Raw genomic sequence first — 21,213 nt, forward strand, 5'->3', positions numbered from 1 at the left:
TAATTTTTTATGTCAATTACCTGATTTTAAATGCTTATAAATCTCATTTTAACTGAAAGAAAACAACAGAATAGAAAAGAATAGTAATTCCCGTGTGAAATACAGTTACGGAACATAATAAAAGAAGCAAAATTTCCATCTTTCCAATAAGTAAGTTCTCATTATCCGTGTAGGGGACTTTATCAGGTAGAAAGCACACGGCCCCTTCCTTCAAGGGTAAAATTTATTGGAAATGAACAAAGAGAGATGGGGGACCTTCAAGCCTCTGTAATTGGACTGGCTTCCATACAGGCAACACTATCTATTTAACCTTAAAAGTTTGTAAAGATGTAGGGGGCTTTATGAAAATATTAATGCCTCCCCCCCCCCCCAAGCAGACAATATGTCCCTGCTAACTTCAGATACTTCTGTTTTGGTCCTTACATGAAGCAATTCACCTAATAAGCGTATTGCTTTTCACATAAGTGCGAAAATGACTTCTGAAGTGTTGACTGGCCTGTTTAACGTCTGCATGTGCAAATAAAACGGGGACACGATAGCAGCAAAGAGAAATACTACACATTAAATATCCAAATTTTTTATCTTACGAAAAAAAGTGTGTATTAATATAAAATAAATGTAGAATAAATTGACCGATAGTTAAGAGAGGCGTCAGTTAGTGAACAGACGCCAGCTATGGATTAATTTATAATTTAAGACAACGTACATATGATACCGCATATCTGACACTTCAGCATCTGATGTACGTCTGGCATTCAACAGTAAGCAGCACAGTCTGTGTACTTTGCGCTTAGTGACAAGGCGTACAATAATCAATACAACCACGGTCGCTTGCCATTTTTTAATAATGTAAGGTCACATGGAGAACAACTCTTGCATATTTACAGTTCTAATCTCTAGGAATGCATATTTCAGGCACATTTACATTGAAAAATATAATAGATTGTTTTTAAGCAGCATTTTATGTTTGGAAAACATACACCATACAGTTTTATTTAAAGGTAGAATATCTACAAGTGCTTATCATTACAAAAATACATCATATTGTTCATCGCAGCACAATGACGTGTCAACGGTTATTTAGTCTAAACATTCTGTTGACTAACAAACCACCAATGGTTCCGAAGTAGTTTTACTCGATTTTATAAACACTATTTAAAGACACCTTAAATAAAAGCACACTTGTGAAAATATTATAAGAAGGTGACAGAGTTTCTTAGGCTCCATTGGAAAGCATTAGTGATATACATATATGGAATGAAGGCGTTCCTACTCTTAGCGTGACCGGTCGGGTGGAGATTAGCGGAGCATTGGAAGTTTGACATGGACTTCCACTGAGTCTCAGTCTTCAAGAGCTGACATTTTCAGACAGGTTTTTTTTTTTTTTTTAAATATATATATTTTTTGGCTCATTCCTCTGCATAAGCACATTCACATTTCAGCGAGAATTACTCACATTCGCTAACAATGTTAGTTTAAAAATCTTGCTTTGATGCATGGAAGCTAAGATGGGTGGCGTGTGTGGCTCAAATTAATTAAAACCCCGGTTGGAAAACTTCAGTTCAACCAAGAAATTCCTCTGCAAAGGGAGTTTAATCCCATTTCATCCATCTGGCCAGTCAATTTTTGCATCCCCGGCTATACAAATGTTAAAAACCCTGTTACCTCCAAATAAATTTCTTTCCCATCTATCTTGCTCCTACGGCCTGTATTACAGCACCCACATAATAACTGGTGGGCCTACTGCCCTACTGCATATTTAATTCCAAATTTAGTTCTATGGGTGTGCTCCATTACATCAAGCAACTTAGCTTCCGATTTCATAGATTTATTGCGGCACACTTTATTACACACGTGCTGTATAGTATTTTGTTATTAATGAATTAATGTGTGACTTTTTGCACATAGTTGCAAAAGACCACCAACCTGTTCACACTATGATAACACTGAATAAGATGCACGGCTGTCTCTTTTAAAGTGTTTTAGGCAGAGAGAGAGAGAGACGAGACTAATTAAAAACACACGTCAGATGAGAACGGGGCCACTGCACATCACTGCCTCAAGCACGTACAGTCAGACAAAGCTGAGAAAAAAAAGTGGCCTAGGGAACAAATTCTCATTCAGGTCTGCCTGACTGAAACCCATCAGTGTCACTGTGACCCATCAATGTTACTCCGTGCCAAAAAAGCCATTACTGCTCCTTGAGGAGGCCGCCCCCGTAATCATATTGCGGCCTGGCTATGGAGTGGAGCAGACCCGTTACTTAAACTGCGACTCCGCCACGGAGTGGGCCCAGATTTCAGAAGCACTTTTCTAACACTCTGGCCGGACGATGGACAGTAAAGACAAAGTTTGTGCGTCTGGTGCTTTCTTCGAGGCCGGGTCCATCTCGACCCTCAGGTCAGCTGCGGCAGGCGAGGGGCCGCGAGCCACGGGATCTCAACGTACACGTGTCACTTCCTGCTGAAAAAGTTAACGATAACCCCCCCTCACCCACGAATGACACTGTCAATCAGAAAGAGAGGGAGAGACCAACAGGACCTTCCTTGATAAAAAAAAAAGGTCACAAGAAAGAAGCTGCAGTTTACTTACAAAAGATCAGTACAAAAAGACAGGCATTTTTTACAGTGTTCCTTAATCCTCAGCCTCTATAGAAAATACACCTAGACTTACCTAGACCTACTGAATCTCACTAAATCACAGACCAACTTCGGCAACGGCCTAAATACTGCATAAATCCGTCGATTTACGACGATCTGACCGTCAGCAGAACATCAGAAAGTCATTACCAGAATGGGCTTCCCGGATCTGAAAATAACCCAGGCAGTACCATTTTCAGACACATATGTACATCCAGACCTTTCCGACACCACAGACTGGTTTCTCCTTTTTTTTTTTCTTCCTTCCCGCCTTCTGTCCTTCTCCTCTACGTTACGTCTGCTGCCTTGACTGTAGCGGTATCAGGATGTTTCATACACAGCAGCAGAGCTTACACCAACACTGAAATCCATAACCACGTAAAACGGACCGGCACTCCATTAGTGTCTAGCGGATGAGTCAAGGTTAAGAAGGAAAGGCTGTAAGGCTACTGCTTCAAGTACAGGCAGGGACCTGCCGTACCCTGCAGACGCATGCTGGGAAGGACTTCCATTCCCACAGAACGTTGCTCTGAGGGAAAGTGCGGGAAAATCCCAACCACAGGAAAGCAGATGGACAGATTCGGATCTGCAAATTGGGCCAAAGATAGTGGTCCCTCAGCCCTCATGGAAACCGTGCATCGCACCCGAAACCAGAAAGGCCCTTACTTACCAACAGCTGGTAAGCAAGGAGAATGTTGCGGACAGAACTCATTTTTCTCCCCCTAGTATACTGGAGATTACGCTTGGATTACTGCATTTATACACCCGAAATGGATGCCGCTGACTTAAGACGAGTCAAACAACGGGCACTACTTCACGGCAAGGAAGACAGGCTCGTTAAGGAATCTCGTTAATCCTCTGAAGTCACTTTCTAAAATGAACATCTAGCATCTCCAACGTAATTTTTAATGTCACTGATTCAGAATTTCTTCATAACTTTATCAGAATCAGATGAATGACTTAACAGGCATATGAAAGACATTATTAAATTTGGTTTCAAAGAATATCTTAATCAAGAAATATTGAGGAGCTTCATTTAATTGTTGCTCTCATTGCACCGTTTTCCTGGCTGCCGCATGTCTGAGCAGAATATGAGCTACCTCAGCTGGGAAAGTCATACTGCTCAGCATGTGAGCTGGGCTGTCTTTCTGTGGAGAGAGAGAGGGAGAGAGAGAGAGAGAGAAGGGAATTTTCTGGAAGAGGGAACAAACCCCCTGCCCCCCCCGAGTCTTTGTTTACTCTTGAGAAAAGGAGGGGGAAAAGAAAAAAAAAAAAAAACATATGAAGGGGACAGATGAAAAATAATAAAAAGGTAAGAGAACGAAGGACGGGTGACTGCAGGCAAATGGAAGGAGAAAACGAGGGCGGCGGAATGCGCGAGAGTCCGCGTTCCAGGCACATCCATTCATCGTGCGTTCTGTCGATGGGTCGCAGTTAGTGCAGGCTTCATCTCGCGGCTCGCCATCTAGCCAAAGTCGATTCGAGGACGATACTCTAGTACCATCGGGTAGGCCTGCGGACAGAACGGGAACCAGATCCGTGTTACTTCCATCAATCCAGGCCTGATGGAGGTTTCAAATACAACACATGTGTGTCAATAACCATTAGCATCTTAGCTAGCTATTAGTGGCTTGTCCTTTAGCTTAACTTTCTGCAGGATTTCAAACAGAGGAGAACTCTCTGACATCACATTTGCTATACGGCTGGAATTCCTTCGACTGCTGGCTCCAGATGCTCGGCTGTGACATGAGATGGGGAAATGGGCCCCCTTGCGGTTCTTATTAACATTTAAGGAGAAAAGGGAAATGAATCATTAGTATATCAATTAATAAACGCAAAGGTCAAGGTTAATTTAAGACTTGGAAGCTGCCTTCTCAGTAGGTCATACATAACACCAGACTAAAACAAACCAGTTCTGTGGTCAGCAGGGTAATCAAATCACTTTGGGCAAGGCCCTTAGTGCCATCTGCTCCGGGGGCAGCTGCACAGCGGCTAACCCAGCACTCTGACCCCAAAACCGTCTCTCTCCTGGAGAGCAGGATGCGGTATGAGAAAACCAAAGGACTCCTATGTACCTTGAACAAACAACTCAACAAAGTATGTTGACATAGGGGTGCCATAAAGGAGGGGAGGGAAGTTTGGACAATTCAAAGGGCCCCTTCAGGATCGTCTGGGTTAGGGGTCGAATTTGATATGTGTTCCTGGGGCCAAAAATGTCTACCGGCACCCCTGTGTTAAACCCAGAAGCTCCCAGCAAGTTGCAAAGAGATACACACTTATAAAAATCCATGGAAGCCCCACGGCAGGCGTCGTCTGTATAGCATGTTGTAATTAATGGCTCGTAATTAATGACTTGAGCTTCAGCTCCGAGCCGCGGCGCTAGCAGTGGCAGTAGATTCACGGACCGCCGTGAAGCACGTGCAGCACGGGGGGGGTGACAGACGCAGCCAATCGCTGCCACCGGAAGCAGCCCGACAATGCTTCTATTTTTACACGTGCGCACGCTGGCACGCGGCGGAGAGGAGGAGCCAGGCGGCACCCCGCGTGACCCAGTTACCACCGTTTTTGTCCAAAGGAACAAAGGAGTTTTATTGCCACCCCGATGAGTGGAGCAGGTCCTGTGGCTTTAGTGAGCTCTCCAGCAAAACTGCAGGGGTGTTATGTAAACAGCGAGTTTAAGCTATCCTGTTTAACGTTCAGTATCATTACTGGTGAAAACACCCACCCATCCATCCATCTTCCAACCACCTATCCAGTACAGGCTCATAGTGAGCTGAGCCTCAGCGTCTATTCCAGAAGGCGCAGGGAATGAGGCAGGGATGCTGGATGGGACAAAATCTGTACCTCCAACCCTGCTGATAAGCAAGCCACCCCTGTTAAACGTACAGTGCATCTTTTCCTGGAATGAAATGGTGATTTATTTGCCATTTGCACAAATAGAAGTAGGAGAATTTCAGGGAGGTAAGGGCCTTACTCAAGGGCCCCAGAAGGACAAATCAACTGAAGATGGGATTAAAAACGGGCAACCTTCCGGTCACAAGCACCAAAGGCCTAAGCCACTGAGCCATACGCCATCCCCCAGCTCACTTGAGAAGTACATTTTATCAATGCCCTACAGTTCTGCGAGATGAGGAACGTGGGAAAACTAGCCAGCTACACCAGGAGTACTAATTAAATTAAACAAAGGCGGACATCCAGAGTTTTATCTGCCTCGAAAATGCTGGTTTCTGTTTAGTAATTACAAACTTTAATCTGTTTCATTTGAAATGGAACACATCAGACAAATGGAATGCTCTCGTTTCCCAGTTTTTAGAAGATGGCAGCAATTTAATATCACCAGCATTAATGACTGCATTAGGGCGCAATGCGAATCTGTGCATTTCAGCCGTTTTGAGAAAAAGATTGAAGCAGGCTGTTCTTGGTCTTTTCTGAGGAGGCATCTGGACTTATGAACCTTACAGGATCCACACAACAATTCCAGCTTTTCCAACAAAATGAAGTCAAGGTTTCTTCTTTTAAGCTCAGCATGCTCACCGGGGCCGTTCGTCAACAGGGTCAGCGAGAAACAGAATCACCTCTGCTAAGTGACCCCATCATAAGACTATGATACTCTAAATCCTGACTAAAAATATGCCACTTGGCTCAGGACCCTGCAGCTAGAATGGGAGGCCGAGCTTGCAGATGCTCCTTTACTCAGCTCGGGCAGCTGTCCAGCCTCTTCAGGCTTCTCCTCACCTGTTTCCACAGGGTTGGTGCAAGCATGAAGGAAATGACCATTGACCCCATCCTCAAGGGCCGACCACTTTGGTCCAGAGCAACCTCAGCACTGCACCCAAAAACACCCTCAGAAGTGCACAGCACACCATGCTGACCCAAGTACCAAGGTGCACAAATACTTTAGAGGGTTCCATTCATACTTCACCAAAAAAAATTTCGGCATTACAGAGAATTTTGTGCTCTCTTGTGCACAGAAGACCTGGACGCATAAAAAAAAGACATGGCATTGAAAAGCCACTTCATAGCCTGGGCACTGCTCATGTTGTTCCCCTGCTGTTCTTCGGGATAATTAAAAAAAAAAAAACAAACGCGAGAATATTAAGGGTCAGATGGAATAAAACGAGGAAAACAGCCGAGCAGCTTCAGCGCGCTGCCTTTCCAGCAGAACAATTGCTTAAGTGCTGCACAGTTGCCAAATCGACGGTGCAGTGAGCAGTGAATCCGAATCGGAGAACACTCCAGATGAACCACGACCATGAGGCCAAAACAGGAAAAACCAGGTCTTCAATTAAGACTACTTAGGAAACCATAGGCATAGCAAAATATCTGCAGGAGAAAGTTTGAATTTTCTGCATTTGGGTGTTTTCGGCAGACAGAGAGAGACGAGACTCGAGGAAGTCCAAATTCCATCCAGCTAGGTGATGCCCTGTGATGGACTGGCATCCTGGCCGGGGGCTGTGCCCTGCACTAGAGCAAGGGGTGAAAGATGGATGGATGCTTTGCTGCTCAAAAGAGGCATTTGCAACAACCAGCCATCCCAAAATATCTTATCTGGGGTCTTGTCCATTATCTCGCCGTTTCTTGTCATTTTTTAAGGTAGTGTAACGTCTTAGGGCAGGTGCTCCAGTGACCTAACCTTCCCTTTGTTGAACCAGTTAATGGATAAACCCCTAAATAATCTATGAGGGTAAATATCTTTAGCTCGTCTGTGTAGCATTAGCACATACGGCAGGTATGGAGCTGAATCTGAGGAAACACACCCAATAAATTAAAACTGAATAAATAATCATTAAGCCATTCTACCCATTTTATAAATACTCACTCTCCAGGTAGATAACGTCACACTAATGCCAAAAACGCTGACTTTCAGACCGTTGCTTGTTGCTCAGGCAAAAATTTTAGACACCCCCTGTTCTGACCATGCAGTTAGTAACTAAGCAACTGCATTGTGACCTCTGACCTTCCTCCTCCGTGTTCACTTCAAACCCCGGCAGGCTCCCCTCTTAATCTGTATCCTGGTGACTTGGTTCTTCAGTGAAATATAATTTGAACCGTCCACTCATTAGTCTGTACCATCACCTCAAAGTTACAATTTTTCTATTCTGTGTTCCCCCCTCCTTCCGGAAGCGTGTCCTTTCACCTCTGAAATGTGTGAGTCTTGTCCCCCACTCCCAACAAACCATCACACGTTTCACTCTTAGTAATGCTGTTAAGACTATTGACTTTTAAATTTACTTTTAAATACCCAAAACATATATCTGAAAGGCACAAATGTTTCACTGTGGTGAGTTACGGTGTTTAAGGCAAAAGACGATTCCTTAACTTTATGCCAAACACTCACTGTAAAACTGAAAAGTTCACGTTTGTGTTGCTCCTTCTGAAGGGGGATCGGCAGATGAGGTTCGATAAGCCGAATATATAAAAGCCACAACTGTTCGGTCTCCACATACACCATGATCTGGCAACAGCAGTTCTGCCACTTTGAAGAGCAGATCCTTCCGAAATGAAGCTGAGGTGGAGAATGAGGCCCAGCCAGGTCTCTCTCGTGTCCCATGCACAAGGTGCCACAACATCCTGCCAAACCGCCACCTTCCTACAACCCTTCCGACAAAACAAGCACGTCAGTGATTAGGGCCTGCTCGAGATTCCCTTTGTCGAAGGAGGACTCTCGCTTCTCCAAGCCTCGTGATCTACTCCTAAGAAGTTTGCTTTGATGGCTACATACTTCAGTGTTTCGTGACTCGACGTGATTATACCGCTTCTCTAAAGTGGGCTTCCTCGGGTTTATCGCCGGTCCCCTGGCTCCATGTTCCAGATTATAGGGTGTCATATCAGGAGGATAACCTGCAAATCAGCTTAAAGCCAAGCTGTGACTCGCGTCTTAGCTAGACTTGAGCGGCAGCTAATATATTTCCCATGCGAGGAGAATAAAATGCAGAATTAGAAGATGAGGGTTGGGGTTGGGGAGGTGGGGGGGGAGGGGTGGGGATTGCCTCACGTTTTCGCCCCGAAGTCTCCACCTCGTCATGTAGATGAACTCCATGGTATGGTCCTTGCCCATGATCTCCCCGTTGCATAGAACATCCAGCTGTGGGGATAGGGACAGCTGATTAGAATGACATGGTGACAGCACCCCGGGGCCCACTAAGGGGGGCTGCCATCAGACCAGAACAATGACCCGAGGGACAGGCCCGAGGACAGCAGGTAGCATGGAACTAAGGACTCATAACCCAAGGGCTGCAGGTTCATGTCCCAGAGGAGCCCTACTTTGGTTCCCTTAGCAGAAACACTATACACTGAAACACACACACACACACACACACACACACACACACACACACATTTCTATGGGCAAATCCCAACAATGGCAACCTTAACCTCTACCCAGTCCTAACCGTAACCATAAGTAACCAAACGAAATACAAGTATTTTCGTATTATTAGTTTTTTAATTGCACAGACTTTTATAACACTGAAAAAATGGTCCCCACAACATCCAAGCAACAGATTTTTGGTCCCCACAATGTAATGTACATCTGATCCACACACGTGACAGCTTTAAGCAGACATACATGACACGAGCACTGCACTGATGGGGCAAACCGATCTCCTCTATATACAGCATACCCACAGAGCAAGCAGGCAAGCAAAGTGGAGCCTATGAAAGTGACGCAAGACGCAAACAAACCGCCGACTGAAAGGCAAAGAATAATTCAAAGGAACTGCGGCCAGCAGTTCCACCCATACGGGGCTTGAAGAGACACTCTCCTGTCGTGGGAGAAAGGAGACACGCCGAAGGTTCCCGCATACCTCATACGAGCTGGGAAGCTTTAACTTCAAGCTGAGGAACTTCTTAATTGTACCGACGGTCACTCGAGTCGAGCAGCGTATAAATTTCTTCATTAAGCCCTGGGGAGGAAGCATTGGAACTGCGTTACATACGTTACGTCAAACACACCCATGCATTAACCCTCATTTGCATTAATGCTAAGTGTTTCCACCTTCCAACTTTCCTCGAAAGGTGCATTAATGCATTCGCATGTGACCCCGGCATCCCAGGCAACAGACGTGTGACCCACTTTATGAATAATTATTAGACGTTCTCAGAACCTCAAAACAAATGTATTTCTATTTCTCATGAAGAGCATCAAGTAGTGAGTAGCCCAAGCTGAGAGTAACATACATCTACAGGGGTCTTCAGTACCCCTTGTGTTTGACTACTAGAAATGGCTAGAAATCCTGGATGAAAGTTGACAATGACTCACATCGGCCTACACTGCCAATTTTACAAGGGCGTGTAAAACTGGAAAAGCCCCTCTCGCCCACCATTCTCAATAAAAGAAAGTGGCTGCATTCAGCTATGCGCTAATAGAGCTACACTGCAGACCAGGGACACGGGAGACCTTGAACGGGTGACATTCCTGAAGTCAAATGAGCAGAGGAGATAGGATGGGGTGCTGAAGACGGGACAGGAGATGGACAAAGGAACGGGAAGGGAGAGAACACAAAGAGTGAAGCAGGGTGGAGACGAAAGGAGAGAGTCAAAGATCAGAAAGGACTCAGTTGGAATCCTTGACTCCTTGGTCTTTCTTGGGTAAGTTTATTTGAATATAAAAAGGTCATTAAAAAGGATTGAGGTTCAAGAAAGAGAGATAAAGGGTGGAGGAGAGAACAAGAAATAGATATGAAGAGATGATACATTGTGCAATAGGAGGAGATAAGCAGTCAATCCATAGGAGAGAGACACATTTTCTCTGCTATATTACCATTTTTTTATAATATTGTAATACATTATAAAATAGAGCACTGTTATATCTGTGATGCTGTCCCATTCATACTGTTGTAAAATATCGGTTAGGTGGTGTAGGGCTATCGAGATGGGAAGAGCTGGGAATAGCTAAATGCTGATTAAAAGTGGAGTAAGGGGTGAGAGGGAAAGGAGGAGTGAAGGAAGAGCGGCAGGCGCGGTAGGGTGCAGCTGACCTTCACAATGTTCTCCCCCATCTGTCCATTGTTTCGGAGGCAGTCCAGGCAGATAGCTATCTGAGGGTCGCTCCTGTGGTAGTCTTGGTCTCCATCCTCCTCGTTTTCGTCGTCCATTCTGGGCTTTTTGTTTCTGGGGCCGTCGTCTGCAGGGATAAAACCCTTCAGATTTCAAACCTGAATTCTGTCTGTGAAAAATAAAACCTGAGAACGCGCCCCCAGCCTCCTGTGTTCGATCCTCTACAGATCTGAGGGAAGGACCCCCAAATCCAAAACAGAATCCAGAAGGCATCAGGGCTAATGTTAGGTTTATATGATTACTAACTGCTTACTCATTATCGTGAGGGAATTGTGACATGATGGGCGCCAGTCAGCTAGGGCCACATATCTAAAGTTTGGATGCGACGTAGCCGAAGGCTGGAGCGCCAGAGGCGAGCACCAATCAGAAAGTAGCCACGCGCAGGAGCCAGACTGAGAAGCTATGTGTATCAAAGCCTCTGTCTGAAGTCACACTATGGGCCCAATCTGCTGCAATGGATGTGCAATCCCTGGGAGAGGGGCTTCACCTTGCAAACTAAATCCGTAGTCTAGTCTATGGTGTTTTCCTCCGACATCTTTTTTTGTTTTTTTTTTTTTGTCAATGAATCCGTCTAACCTCTCAAATTTCTCAAAGGGACCTTCTGAATGCCTTTTAATAAAAGAACAGAACCAGGCCCATGTCCAGCTCGGAGAGGTAGGGTCTCTAGAGGGATCAGGGCGGGGATGGGGTTCTGTTGTTTGGGTGTAACAGTCTGTCGAGAAACAAAATTATAACTGGCTTACTTGCTTCTTTTTTACAACAATGAAAAACTGCGACTGGCTGGAGTTACCCAGTCATGGAGTTACCCAGTCATGGAGTTACCCAGTCATGGAGTTACCAAACTCGCATTTGGATGGAGCAGGTGCACCTTGGCTCCACATGGAGATGGGCATGGGAACATCATGCCTAAAGCCTAATCATTAAAACATGAGCATCCCGTGAGTTACGATTTTCTGAAGCGTCTGTGATGATGATTAAACGACAGTCGCCAGATTTTTATATTTCGCACATCCGCTTGGTCAATCAGGACAGCATCCATCCCGTCCGTCCGTCCCCCCCCCCCCCCCCCCCGTCCCCAACTCAATGAAAGCAGACAAAGATTTCATCAGTTTCCCTGAACGCTTTCTGGGAGCCCTTGTGTTATCGAATCTCCCTCCACATTCTCCCTGCCTTCTGCCATGACTCACCACCTCCTACTGCACCGCCCACAGCGAGGCTTTGACGCAGGATAAGGGGCCTTGGATCACAGCTCAGTCTTTGTCCTACTTCTTATCATACTGCCTCCCAGAGGCTTTCAACCTTTCACCTAAAACAAGGTTCACTTACACCGCAACTCAAACCCAAACCCAATCCCACCAAAGCCCCCCCCCGCCCACCCCCTCCCATCCGTGTGGCCCAGTATCCATAAAGATTCACACGGCTGATTACAAGAGATATATTCTCCATGACTGAAAAGCTTCTGAGGTTCGATATTTAAAGCCTACTCGCTACTGGGAGGTTACTTCTATTCTTTACTCCACAGACAACAACATGTGCTGCACGTTTCATCATAGAGGGAACAGCTGAGAATAGCCGCAGGCAATCATGCTTCCAGAAGACGTCTATAAACGGCAGAAGCCCCCAGATCCCGAAGAAAAATATAAACAATGACATGATGTGTTAAATAAGGGTTAGTTGCTCTGAGAAGGCCTCACTGCAATGCACAGGGAACTATTTACAGGTAATGAATTAAAAATGACAAATTACATAACAGTTTGAGTAACGCCACACGCAGAATGTTCAATATTCTTATGAAAGGCAGGTTTAAGCTGAATTTTCAAAGAACTGTGGGGGGAGATGATAGTCTTTTATTGCTATATTTAGAGGCAGTCCGAGTTGTGTTTATGGCTTCGTGTGTGTAAAAGGACAGTGTTTACCTTCACCATTCTCTTTTGACTTGTTCTTCTTCCAGAACTCAATCTCCTGCTGTTGTTCCTCTAGTCAACAGATTAAAAAAAAAACAAAGAGAGAAAAAAATTAAAGCCATTGAAGTTACTCTGCAGGGTAAAAACAAATAGCAGACATAAAACTAATTATCCACTCATTACCTCATCAGTTTTGGTAAGCTTGACGCTCAAAGCCTGCCCCTCAGTCAAAATAACTTGCCAAGATATACAGCGAGAGGTAGCAGAGGGAAATAATTAATTATCTCATGCCGTATCTCCCCGTTCGGATTCCCCGCAAAAACACGGCATGCTAACCAAAGTGAAACAGATGGAGCGGCTAAACCTTCACAGCGAGAAGACCCGGGCACGCCTCATCTTTGAAGCCACCCACTTCATGCTGAATGTTTGCTTATCAGAGATTTTTAATTTAAACGACTTAACATCGCCTATTTTAATTTTGCGCACCTGAGCGAGGGCGGCATGGTGAACACGGGGGCGCTCTTTGCCTCTGGGCATGAGGGTTTGATTCACGGCCCCTCTCGATGGAGTTTGCATGTCCTCCCTGTGTTTACGTGTATTTCCAGCCGTCCAACAACATGCTTTTAGACAAACTGGTGTCTCGAAATTGCCCACAGAGCATGTGCCGCGCATTGGACTGGCATCCCATCCGGGGTGTTCCCCAGCCTTGGGTCCTGTGCTTCAGAATCTCCAAGGTAACTGCAACCCGGTACTGGGTAGATGCTTATGGAAAATGAACGGATATAATGCAGTAGCTGAAGGCGCAGATCTGTGATATGGAACTGAAAGCTTCTGGTCTGCCTAATTGGTTCGGCACCTATACAGATCTTATTTCTAAGCATGGGATTTTTGTATTTTGTTTTCTCTGGGATCTAATGACAAATATCTCAGTCTACGGACACATGGAAATGTGCCGGTTGCCTAAAGCAGAGACACCTGCATATTTGTGGAAATGATAATGAGATTCCGGGGTGTGTTGAAAAGCAGTTTCGTTTGCTTAATTAAACCTGACAACTGGTGTCAGCACATGTGCGGGCGCCGAGAGTTTGAGACCGCGAAGGGGAGAGAAGAGACCACCGCGTGATTAACTCCCTGCTCAGCTTGAAGTTCTGAGAATTCGACGCGGGTCACATATCATTTCGCTGAGGACACACGAGGACGTTTCCCGTAACCCCAAAGACACCAAAGCAGTCACAGAAGAGTCAAAGCAGGCCTTCTTACTTTCTCTGAGTCCAGGCACAAGTTTGAATATGATTTCCTCCAAGGTGTTGTCCAACCTAGAAACAGTGGTTGGGGGTGTGTGGGGGGAGGGGAGGGGGTAAAAAAAAAAATAGGAAGAAAAGGAGGGAAAAGTCAGGTTGGGTCAAACTCTCATACACAAAAAAGAGGTGCAAGAATCTCATTGATTCCCTTCAGTAAATGTCAAACTCAAGTCTGCTCCTGACAGGAAGAGGCAAACTGGCCACTAGAATAAAGAACCACATTTCTGATCTAAGAGAAGACAATCTCTGGTTTTTTATGTGCGACAGGAAAAAGGAACGGGTCACTCTTAAATCTACCTGGCCCTGAAAAGTTCTGCAGAAGATCATTGACGTCCTGACCGCGTTGAACTCGTGACTGTTTAATTAATTTTACTTGTAAGTAAGCCATGCAACTGAATATCCATAAGGGTGTGGATACGTTTCTTTATAACAAGTTAGCTTCTGTATTGCTTTTACTTTCACTTTTTTACTTTTACTGCCTGTTCGGCCTCCTACAAATCTCCGCTGAATACTTGCAAAGCACCTGTCTATATATGCCGTCCGGATGGCTGAGAGACGGCTAGCTAATCGGCGATGAAGGGTTTGATCCTCGATTCCCACTAAGGAAACACTTGTGTTCTTTCCATCACTGGGCTCGAGTTGACTTCTTTTCCTCAGTTCCAGCAACCAGCGGTTTCCCCATCAGAGAACAGCCTTGACACATCTCTAACACAACACAGACAGTGTTCTTCCTCAAGATATTCTGTATAATGGACACATGAAAGTACTCCAAGGACAGATGAGAGAGTCTGCGTTTTGACAGCTGGCAAACATGGTCTGGTGATCTGTTTGGCTGTAAAGAAAGTATTGGAATATGGCTGGAAGCAGCACACTAAAAAGACAGACAGACAGTATAGAATACAATGGGATGTAACTAACTATTAGATTATGTGACATCTCACAGAAACAATATTGCAAAGTAGGTATTTATTCCAGCACTGTTGCTATATTAAATAAAGCAGCTAGCTATTTAAGCTGGCATAGCACAGAGGCTCAGCTCAGGTATAAATAAAGTGGAATGGAACTTCACCCAATATCAGAGTGATGCTAATGAATAAATGAGCCAGAGTGCAAAGGCTGTAAATGACAAAATATGGGGTTTGCAGGTGTCAGCCTTGGACCCACAAACAAGCATGTTAGCCAGCTGCGTCCCTTTCTAGCAAAACTGTAGGTTATATTTGGTGTAAACTTAGAAAGTCAAAGAGGGGCAGACCCAGCCTGAATATAAAACCCATTCACTGGTGTGAGGTCAGATTTGTTGATGTCACCATCTTAATTTTTATTACATAAAAAAGGTTCCTCTTTACAATAAGGCTCAGAGGCTTGGTAAATGGTAGTAACTCATTAATAAAAAGAAAAAACTGTTATAACTTGTTTAAAATTGTCTATTAATAATTTACAAAGTGTTACAACCTAATTAATAACAATTACAAACCATTCATAAACCCTTTATATGGTTAGACTTATTTTTAGAATTACAATTTAGTGATTAATTCTCATTGTTGACACACCACAGCGCACAGTGTGCAACAATGAAATGCGTGCTCTGCATTTAACCCATATGTGACAATGTGACACAGCAGGGGGCAGCTAATTCAGCGCCTGGGGAGCAGCGCTTGGGGGCGGTACCTTGCTCAAGGAACCTCAGTGGTGCCTTGCTGGTTGGGGATTCGAACCAGCAATCTTTCAATTTCAAGTGCGCTTCCCTAACCATCAAGCCCTCACTGCCCATGGTGAAAGCGTATTGTAAACTGGCCCCAAAAAAATTACACTGACATGTTTGGCAACTCTAAAAAACTTGTAGACTCTTTTTTTCACAATGCTAAATAAGAAACCATCAGTCTCCCAAAAAACGACTTACCTTAACATTTCTAGTGGGTTCGTTTCATGAACTTGAATGCCACATTTGGGACAGTCGTTGCTGTCTTCAAAATGCTGAACAATGCAGCTTTTACAAACTAGCAAAAGGAGAGAATTTTAAAAACAAACGTTAAAAACCGAACAGCAAATATAAACAACAAATAACATCAAACAAACATTTTAAGCTGACTACTTACACTTGAAAAATCCTATGAGTGCCATTTCCCAATCTTGTGCTATGTGCTGTCTGGGACAGGCTTCAGGCCAACATGACTTGACACAGGATAAGTGTTGGGAAGATGGATGGATGGACGGATGAGTTTATTATAATAAAAATGGGTTCCAAACAATGACAAAAAATGCTACAAGTGCTAGATCTCTCAGGACCACTTCACTCACAGGAATGTTCTCATGGTGGGAAGGATATCTAAAGAGGCTTCTTACGTACAAATTATATACCTGGGCCGAGAATCTTACAAAGATTTTTCCCACTTTACCATAACAATTTTAATACAGCCCACAATAAAGTGCCAAGTGCTTGCATTCTCAGAAATGATCACTGGGCTGTGAACCTCATAAAAAATTTGTACACCTTAAAAAGTTGCTGCACGAACAACGCTCACAAAACCGACAAGCTATCGTCTGAGCCTCTTCTGCAGCAATCCAGGCACTAGCAGAGGGAGAGCCTACATATTAGGAAACATTCTATCTGGTGGTACTATCGAGAGACAAACAGGATGAATGCGACTGTAAAAATAGAAATACACACAAGTGCCATATAGAGTGACTGCAGATGCGGGCAGGCGGCTCTCAAAATACCCGCCTCCTATTTAGAACCGGCTGCTAACATTATAACCGCCGAGCAGCCGAGGAAATGGAGAAATCCAAACTTTCGTTCCCCTCATGTCACAAACATGCTAAGCGAATGCTCCCAAGAATCAATTTAAAGGGAAACTAACGAGCACCTAACAGTAGACAAGCAGAATAACAACAAACATTGGAGCAGTGTTGTTTAATGCTGGTGCACTCAATCCCAGATGTCAGTGGGGCAGGTAGATCAGCTCTGGGATGAATTGGGTGAGTGCTGACGGATGACGCAAGATAAGACCGCGGTGGACAGTCCCTGGCCATCTTCCCATCATGCTCCTGCAGCAGGTGTTCCCGCAAACCGGACACATGTGAGCGCACGCACACACACATACACACACACTCCCTGAAGACGCTCACATGCCTGACATTTAAAAATAAAACCCAATTTAAATTCTGCTGAGGCACAGGCTGGGACCATCTCTATTGATCTGCGTTTGACACTCAGCGTTTCCTTCCTGTTCGGGACCCACGCAGGAAGCATAGACGGGTTTTTCTATTGCAGAAACTAGTATATGAAACCAGTAAATGAAAATACAGAAATCATTTGACTAAAAAAAAAAAAAACCCAAAAAAATCTGATTTTATTAATGCTACCATTATATTTTTGTTACAATCATAATTATCTGGACAACAGCACCAGCCTCTTAAATACAGCGATTTGCATACACACTGTTGCTTTTAAAAAGAAATTTAAAGGCAATTTTAATATTAGATGAGACACATCTATCCGGCAGCCATTCCTTAACAGTACTGAGTTAAACTAATGGAGACTTTATCTGACATACATTATCCCAGGCCTTCTTAAGTGTCACTTCAACTCTCATGCAGCCATCCCCGTCACACTCCAACGTGCTGCAGATTATCCGTGCAGTTCTGCGGCTCACATCAGACGCATTTACAGCACCCATCGCAGTTGATGCACGCGGACACGCCGCATCAAATTTTTTTTTTCTTGCCAAAATTAACCAAAATATCCAGTTTAACTCTGATGATGGAATGACAGAGGAGTGGTTTTCAAAAGTGAAACAGAAAGTTGTGAAACCATTTTAAGTACTATCAGTGATGTCGGCATTTTTGCCATTAGTACAATTTTTTTTATCTAGCTTCATCATACTGTCTAGGGTGGACCGCAATATCTTAATACTTTCCAGGAGGGGATCTCCCTTCCTGACAGAAATGCTTATCAGGGGTATTCAGCAAAGGGATGGTATGTTTTCCGATACCCTCACTCATACTGAGACACTCATAAAAAAAAAAAAAAAAAAAAAACTTTCAGATGTATTCAGCAGAGTAGTTTTGTCTGCTGGCCATGTTAAATATATGGCTACATGTTTTTTTTTTTTTTTTTAACGTTTCAGGCATGTGCCCAGTTTTTTTAAGTGGCTCGTGTTTATTTAGTGCATCAAAAAATAAATAAATAAATAAATCACTTTACAGGAATGCATCAGGAGCTGCATTATATATGTAGGGGACCTATTCTGATATATCCCTCTGTAGAAGGGACAATCTAAATTTGTATCAGACTTTCTTTAGTTAGTGTCATCACACCATGGATCGTATGGTGTGATGTAACAGGCACATCCAGAAACATTCAGAGCCAACAATATGGAAAATGACCTCTCGTGAGGTGAGGAATATAGGACAATGTCTCCCCTCTAGTGAGAACCGGCTTCATACCCCTATATCATGTTACAGATCAATATTAGAGACTGGTCTGCAGAATTATGCCCCAGCTGTTCAGATGGCAATAAATTTGTCAGATTTAATAACCTGGCATGAATAGGTCACAGCCGGATGATAATGAAATGGGTCCCTGTAATTCCTGCAATCTTGTGGGGGGCTTTAATTTTCAAATTTTCAGATCTGCAAAAGATAATGTTAACTAATAGCACCTCTTCGGATGAACCATGGCTCTGTCATCAGACGAGGATAACAGAGAAACAGTGCCATCACCATCCCCCCCCCTCAGGAATGTTGCTCCCACTGGCCATGGCAGGCACCTAAGATGATGTCACCTACTTTTAGGGCCAAGACAGCAAGAGCGTTCTGCCACCTCTCAGACACGGGCCAACGTTACGCAAGATGAACGGGACACTGAACTACTTTTAGTGACACAGCCAAGGTATTTAAATAGAAAACTTTTGTTGTGGCATGAGATGGACAGGAAGAGTGAGGACAGTTTAATAAGAGTAATATACTACTACTACTACCCCCAATAATAAACCAGCAGTGATATATTACCCTTTAATAAGAGTATTTCATAAGGACAACAGCAGCATAAGATCTTCATGGCAGGTCCTCGTTTTTGGAAAAAAAGTTTATGCAAATTTATTAACTATATAATTATACCAAATCTTGTATAACAACATGCCAAAACGGCATTCCCTGAAGGCTTATGAAATGTGTTTCATTTCAGGACAATTAAAAACACAGAGATTAGTATATGTATTAACCGGTGCCAAAATCAAGACTTTGACATCAATTTCTACATGAAACAATTTTCTACCTTTCAAAATTTTCATTTGCCTTAGGCCTAATTGTAAACTATGATCCCGTCATGTAACAGCTCACTCGGAGATCTCTAGGCGCAAGAATTTAAACTGCTCCTGATCAGTATGTTGTCTCTGGTAATTATTGCCACATTCTGTGAAGGTATGCTTAGATCTGTAATAAGAATTAATATGATACAACCACTTGTTCATCCCTTATCCCTCCAGTTCCTCCAAATTAAGCAGAATGTTTTATAAATTACAAAAACTCCCACAGAGGAAGAAAAAAAACAATACTATTGTGTTGCCAGTACCAGTTCGTCACCTCTGGATCCGAAGTGGCTTAACGTCTGAGGTGAACGCATGTAGAACAATGACTGTCCTCCTGTTCTGGGAACAGGAAGCACCACCTCCCAACCGGTCAACAGAGGACTGAAGCCAGAATTAAGTCCCCCAACTCCAAACTTACAATGGAAGCCGATATCATTTCCACAATGGATAAAGAACTGATTTCACCTTCTAGTAAAAAACAAGTTGGACAAAAACAGCTTATTTGAAAAGGAAGGCATCTGTTGTCATGGTGACTGATCCCACAGGTGACTGTATTCACCCAGATTACTGGAGATCCGTCATTCATGAGAATGCGCTCTCAGATGTGCCATTACAACTAGCATTTACAACCAGGTGAAAACAAAATGATTGGTCTATGTATGTCAGCAAATAAAAATTAAAAACACAAAAGTACTATCCACTGTGTAAGCAGTACCAATTGTGGGGTGTGAAAGAAAGATGTGCATAGAATTTAGCAGTGAAATAACAACATGTGTGTGAAACTGCTGGCTTGGAGAGATTTTCATTTATCTCAGTTTTCTCAGAGGACAGAGGACCTTAAAAATATGAAAGTTTCAAATATGACTGCCAAAAAAATGCTTTTGCAAACAAAAACAGAAAAAGCTAGTAGGAAAAAAAAATAAAAAATCACCATTTAGAACAGCATTAACCATTTGAATTACATGGAAAAAAATAAACACAGCCTGATTCGGCCTTCAATTAAAATAAAAAGTTTATATAATTAAAATTATTTTTGGATATGATTAGTATAAATTATTATACAAAAAAAAGATGGAGATTAGTGTTGATTTGGAAATCGTTCAATTAGAAATGCATGCGCTGAGGAGATATTGGGGTTAAAATATTTTTTACTGAAGCCATGCAAATGCAAATTGGACAATTACAGCTGATTAGCAAAACATCTCATGTCCAGTCAGAGTTCATACTATTGTTTACGAATCGCCCTGGAAACGACAGCAAAGGCCATAAGACTGAGGGTTACTTTTATTTACTTGCTTCTGATTTTCAGGGAGGTGGATGTAAGAAAGTGACGATATGAAAGTCAGCGTTAGCAAAAGTGAAAGGCAATCTGACTTCTGTCATGATAAGAGTGTCACCTGCTTTTCTTGGGAGGGGGGGGGGTTACTTGTCACATAGTGAAAGTACTTACATGTATGCAGGCACTCAGTCACGGTGGTGGGCTTTATCAGGTAACCTTTGCACACATAGCAGGTGATGAAGTGGTTGAACTCTTTGACGAGGTGTTTCCTCTGCACGGACATTTTTGACCCCGGCAGAAGAGGTTGTACAGAAGGAATGTAGACAACGGTGTCGGAGGGGGTGGGGGGTGGGGGGGGGGGGATGGTAGGGATGCAGGGCAGGGTTCACAGGAGTGCTTTGGTTACACTGCACTGCTGGGCTGCCCTGTGCACCCACTGCATTTCAAGTCAATCCTCGCTTCGTGGAAACGGCATTCTCCTGGAGACATTAATCTGGGTGCTTCACTTCTCATCCGCCTGGGAAAGTGTATCTAGCAAATGCAAGTACATCACAATTAGACTTACGCTCGAAACTGGGGAGGATGCTATAAATTCAAGTATGCATGAACTTCATACAATCCAAAAACAGCAATTACACCAATGTGTGTCATTTTATATATAAATGATGCGTTCAAAGTGTTAATGCAAAAAGAAAAGGAGGTAGCAGAAATTGATATCCGCCG

General features: G+C 43.6%; 1 protein-coding gene across 4 annotated transcripts in view; it reads right to left on the reverse strand.

Moving 5' to 3' along the window:
* pcgf5b (polycomb group ring finger 5b) overlaps window positions 1-20,837 on the reverse strand; it is a 34,838-nt gene extending 14,001 nt beyond the window's left edge. For 2 of the 4 annotated variants that reach the window (XM_048987790.1, XM_048987792.1), the window contains exons 1-7: window positions 20,662-20,837; window positions 15,803-15,899; window positions 13,862-13,917; window positions 12,614-12,673; window positions 10,619-10,764; window positions 9,446-9,544; window positions 8,635-8,724 (exon numbers count right to left, since the gene is read on the reverse strand). In XM_048987790.1, the coding sequence (XP_048843747.1) occupies window positions 8,635-8,724; window positions 9,446-9,544; window positions 10,619-10,764; window positions 12,614-12,673; window positions 13,862-13,917; window positions 15,803-15,899; window positions 20,662-20,773 (660 nt within the window). In that variant the 5' untranslated portion in view covers window positions 20,774-20,837. Of the gene's footprint in view, window positions 1-826; window positions 4,153-8,634; window positions 8,725-9,445; window positions 9,545-10,618; window positions 10,765-12,613; window positions 12,674-13,861; window positions 13,918-15,802; window positions 15,900-15,998; window positions 17,206-20,661 lie in introns of those variants that run through there. The other 2 variants (XM_048987794.1, XM_048987793.1) reach the window with 2 other exon arrangements.
* Between the last annotated feature and the right edge of the window lie 376 nt (window positions 20,838-21,213).

This window comes from Brienomyrus brachyistius, chromosome 20, assembly GCF_023856365.1.
Source record: "Brienomyrus brachyistius isolate T26 chromosome 20, BBRACH_0.4, whole genome shotgun sequence".
In the NCBI taxonomy this organism is placed as follows: Eukaryota; Metazoa; Chordata; class Actinopteri; order Osteoglossiformes; family Mormyridae; genus Brienomyrus; species Brienomyrus brachyistius.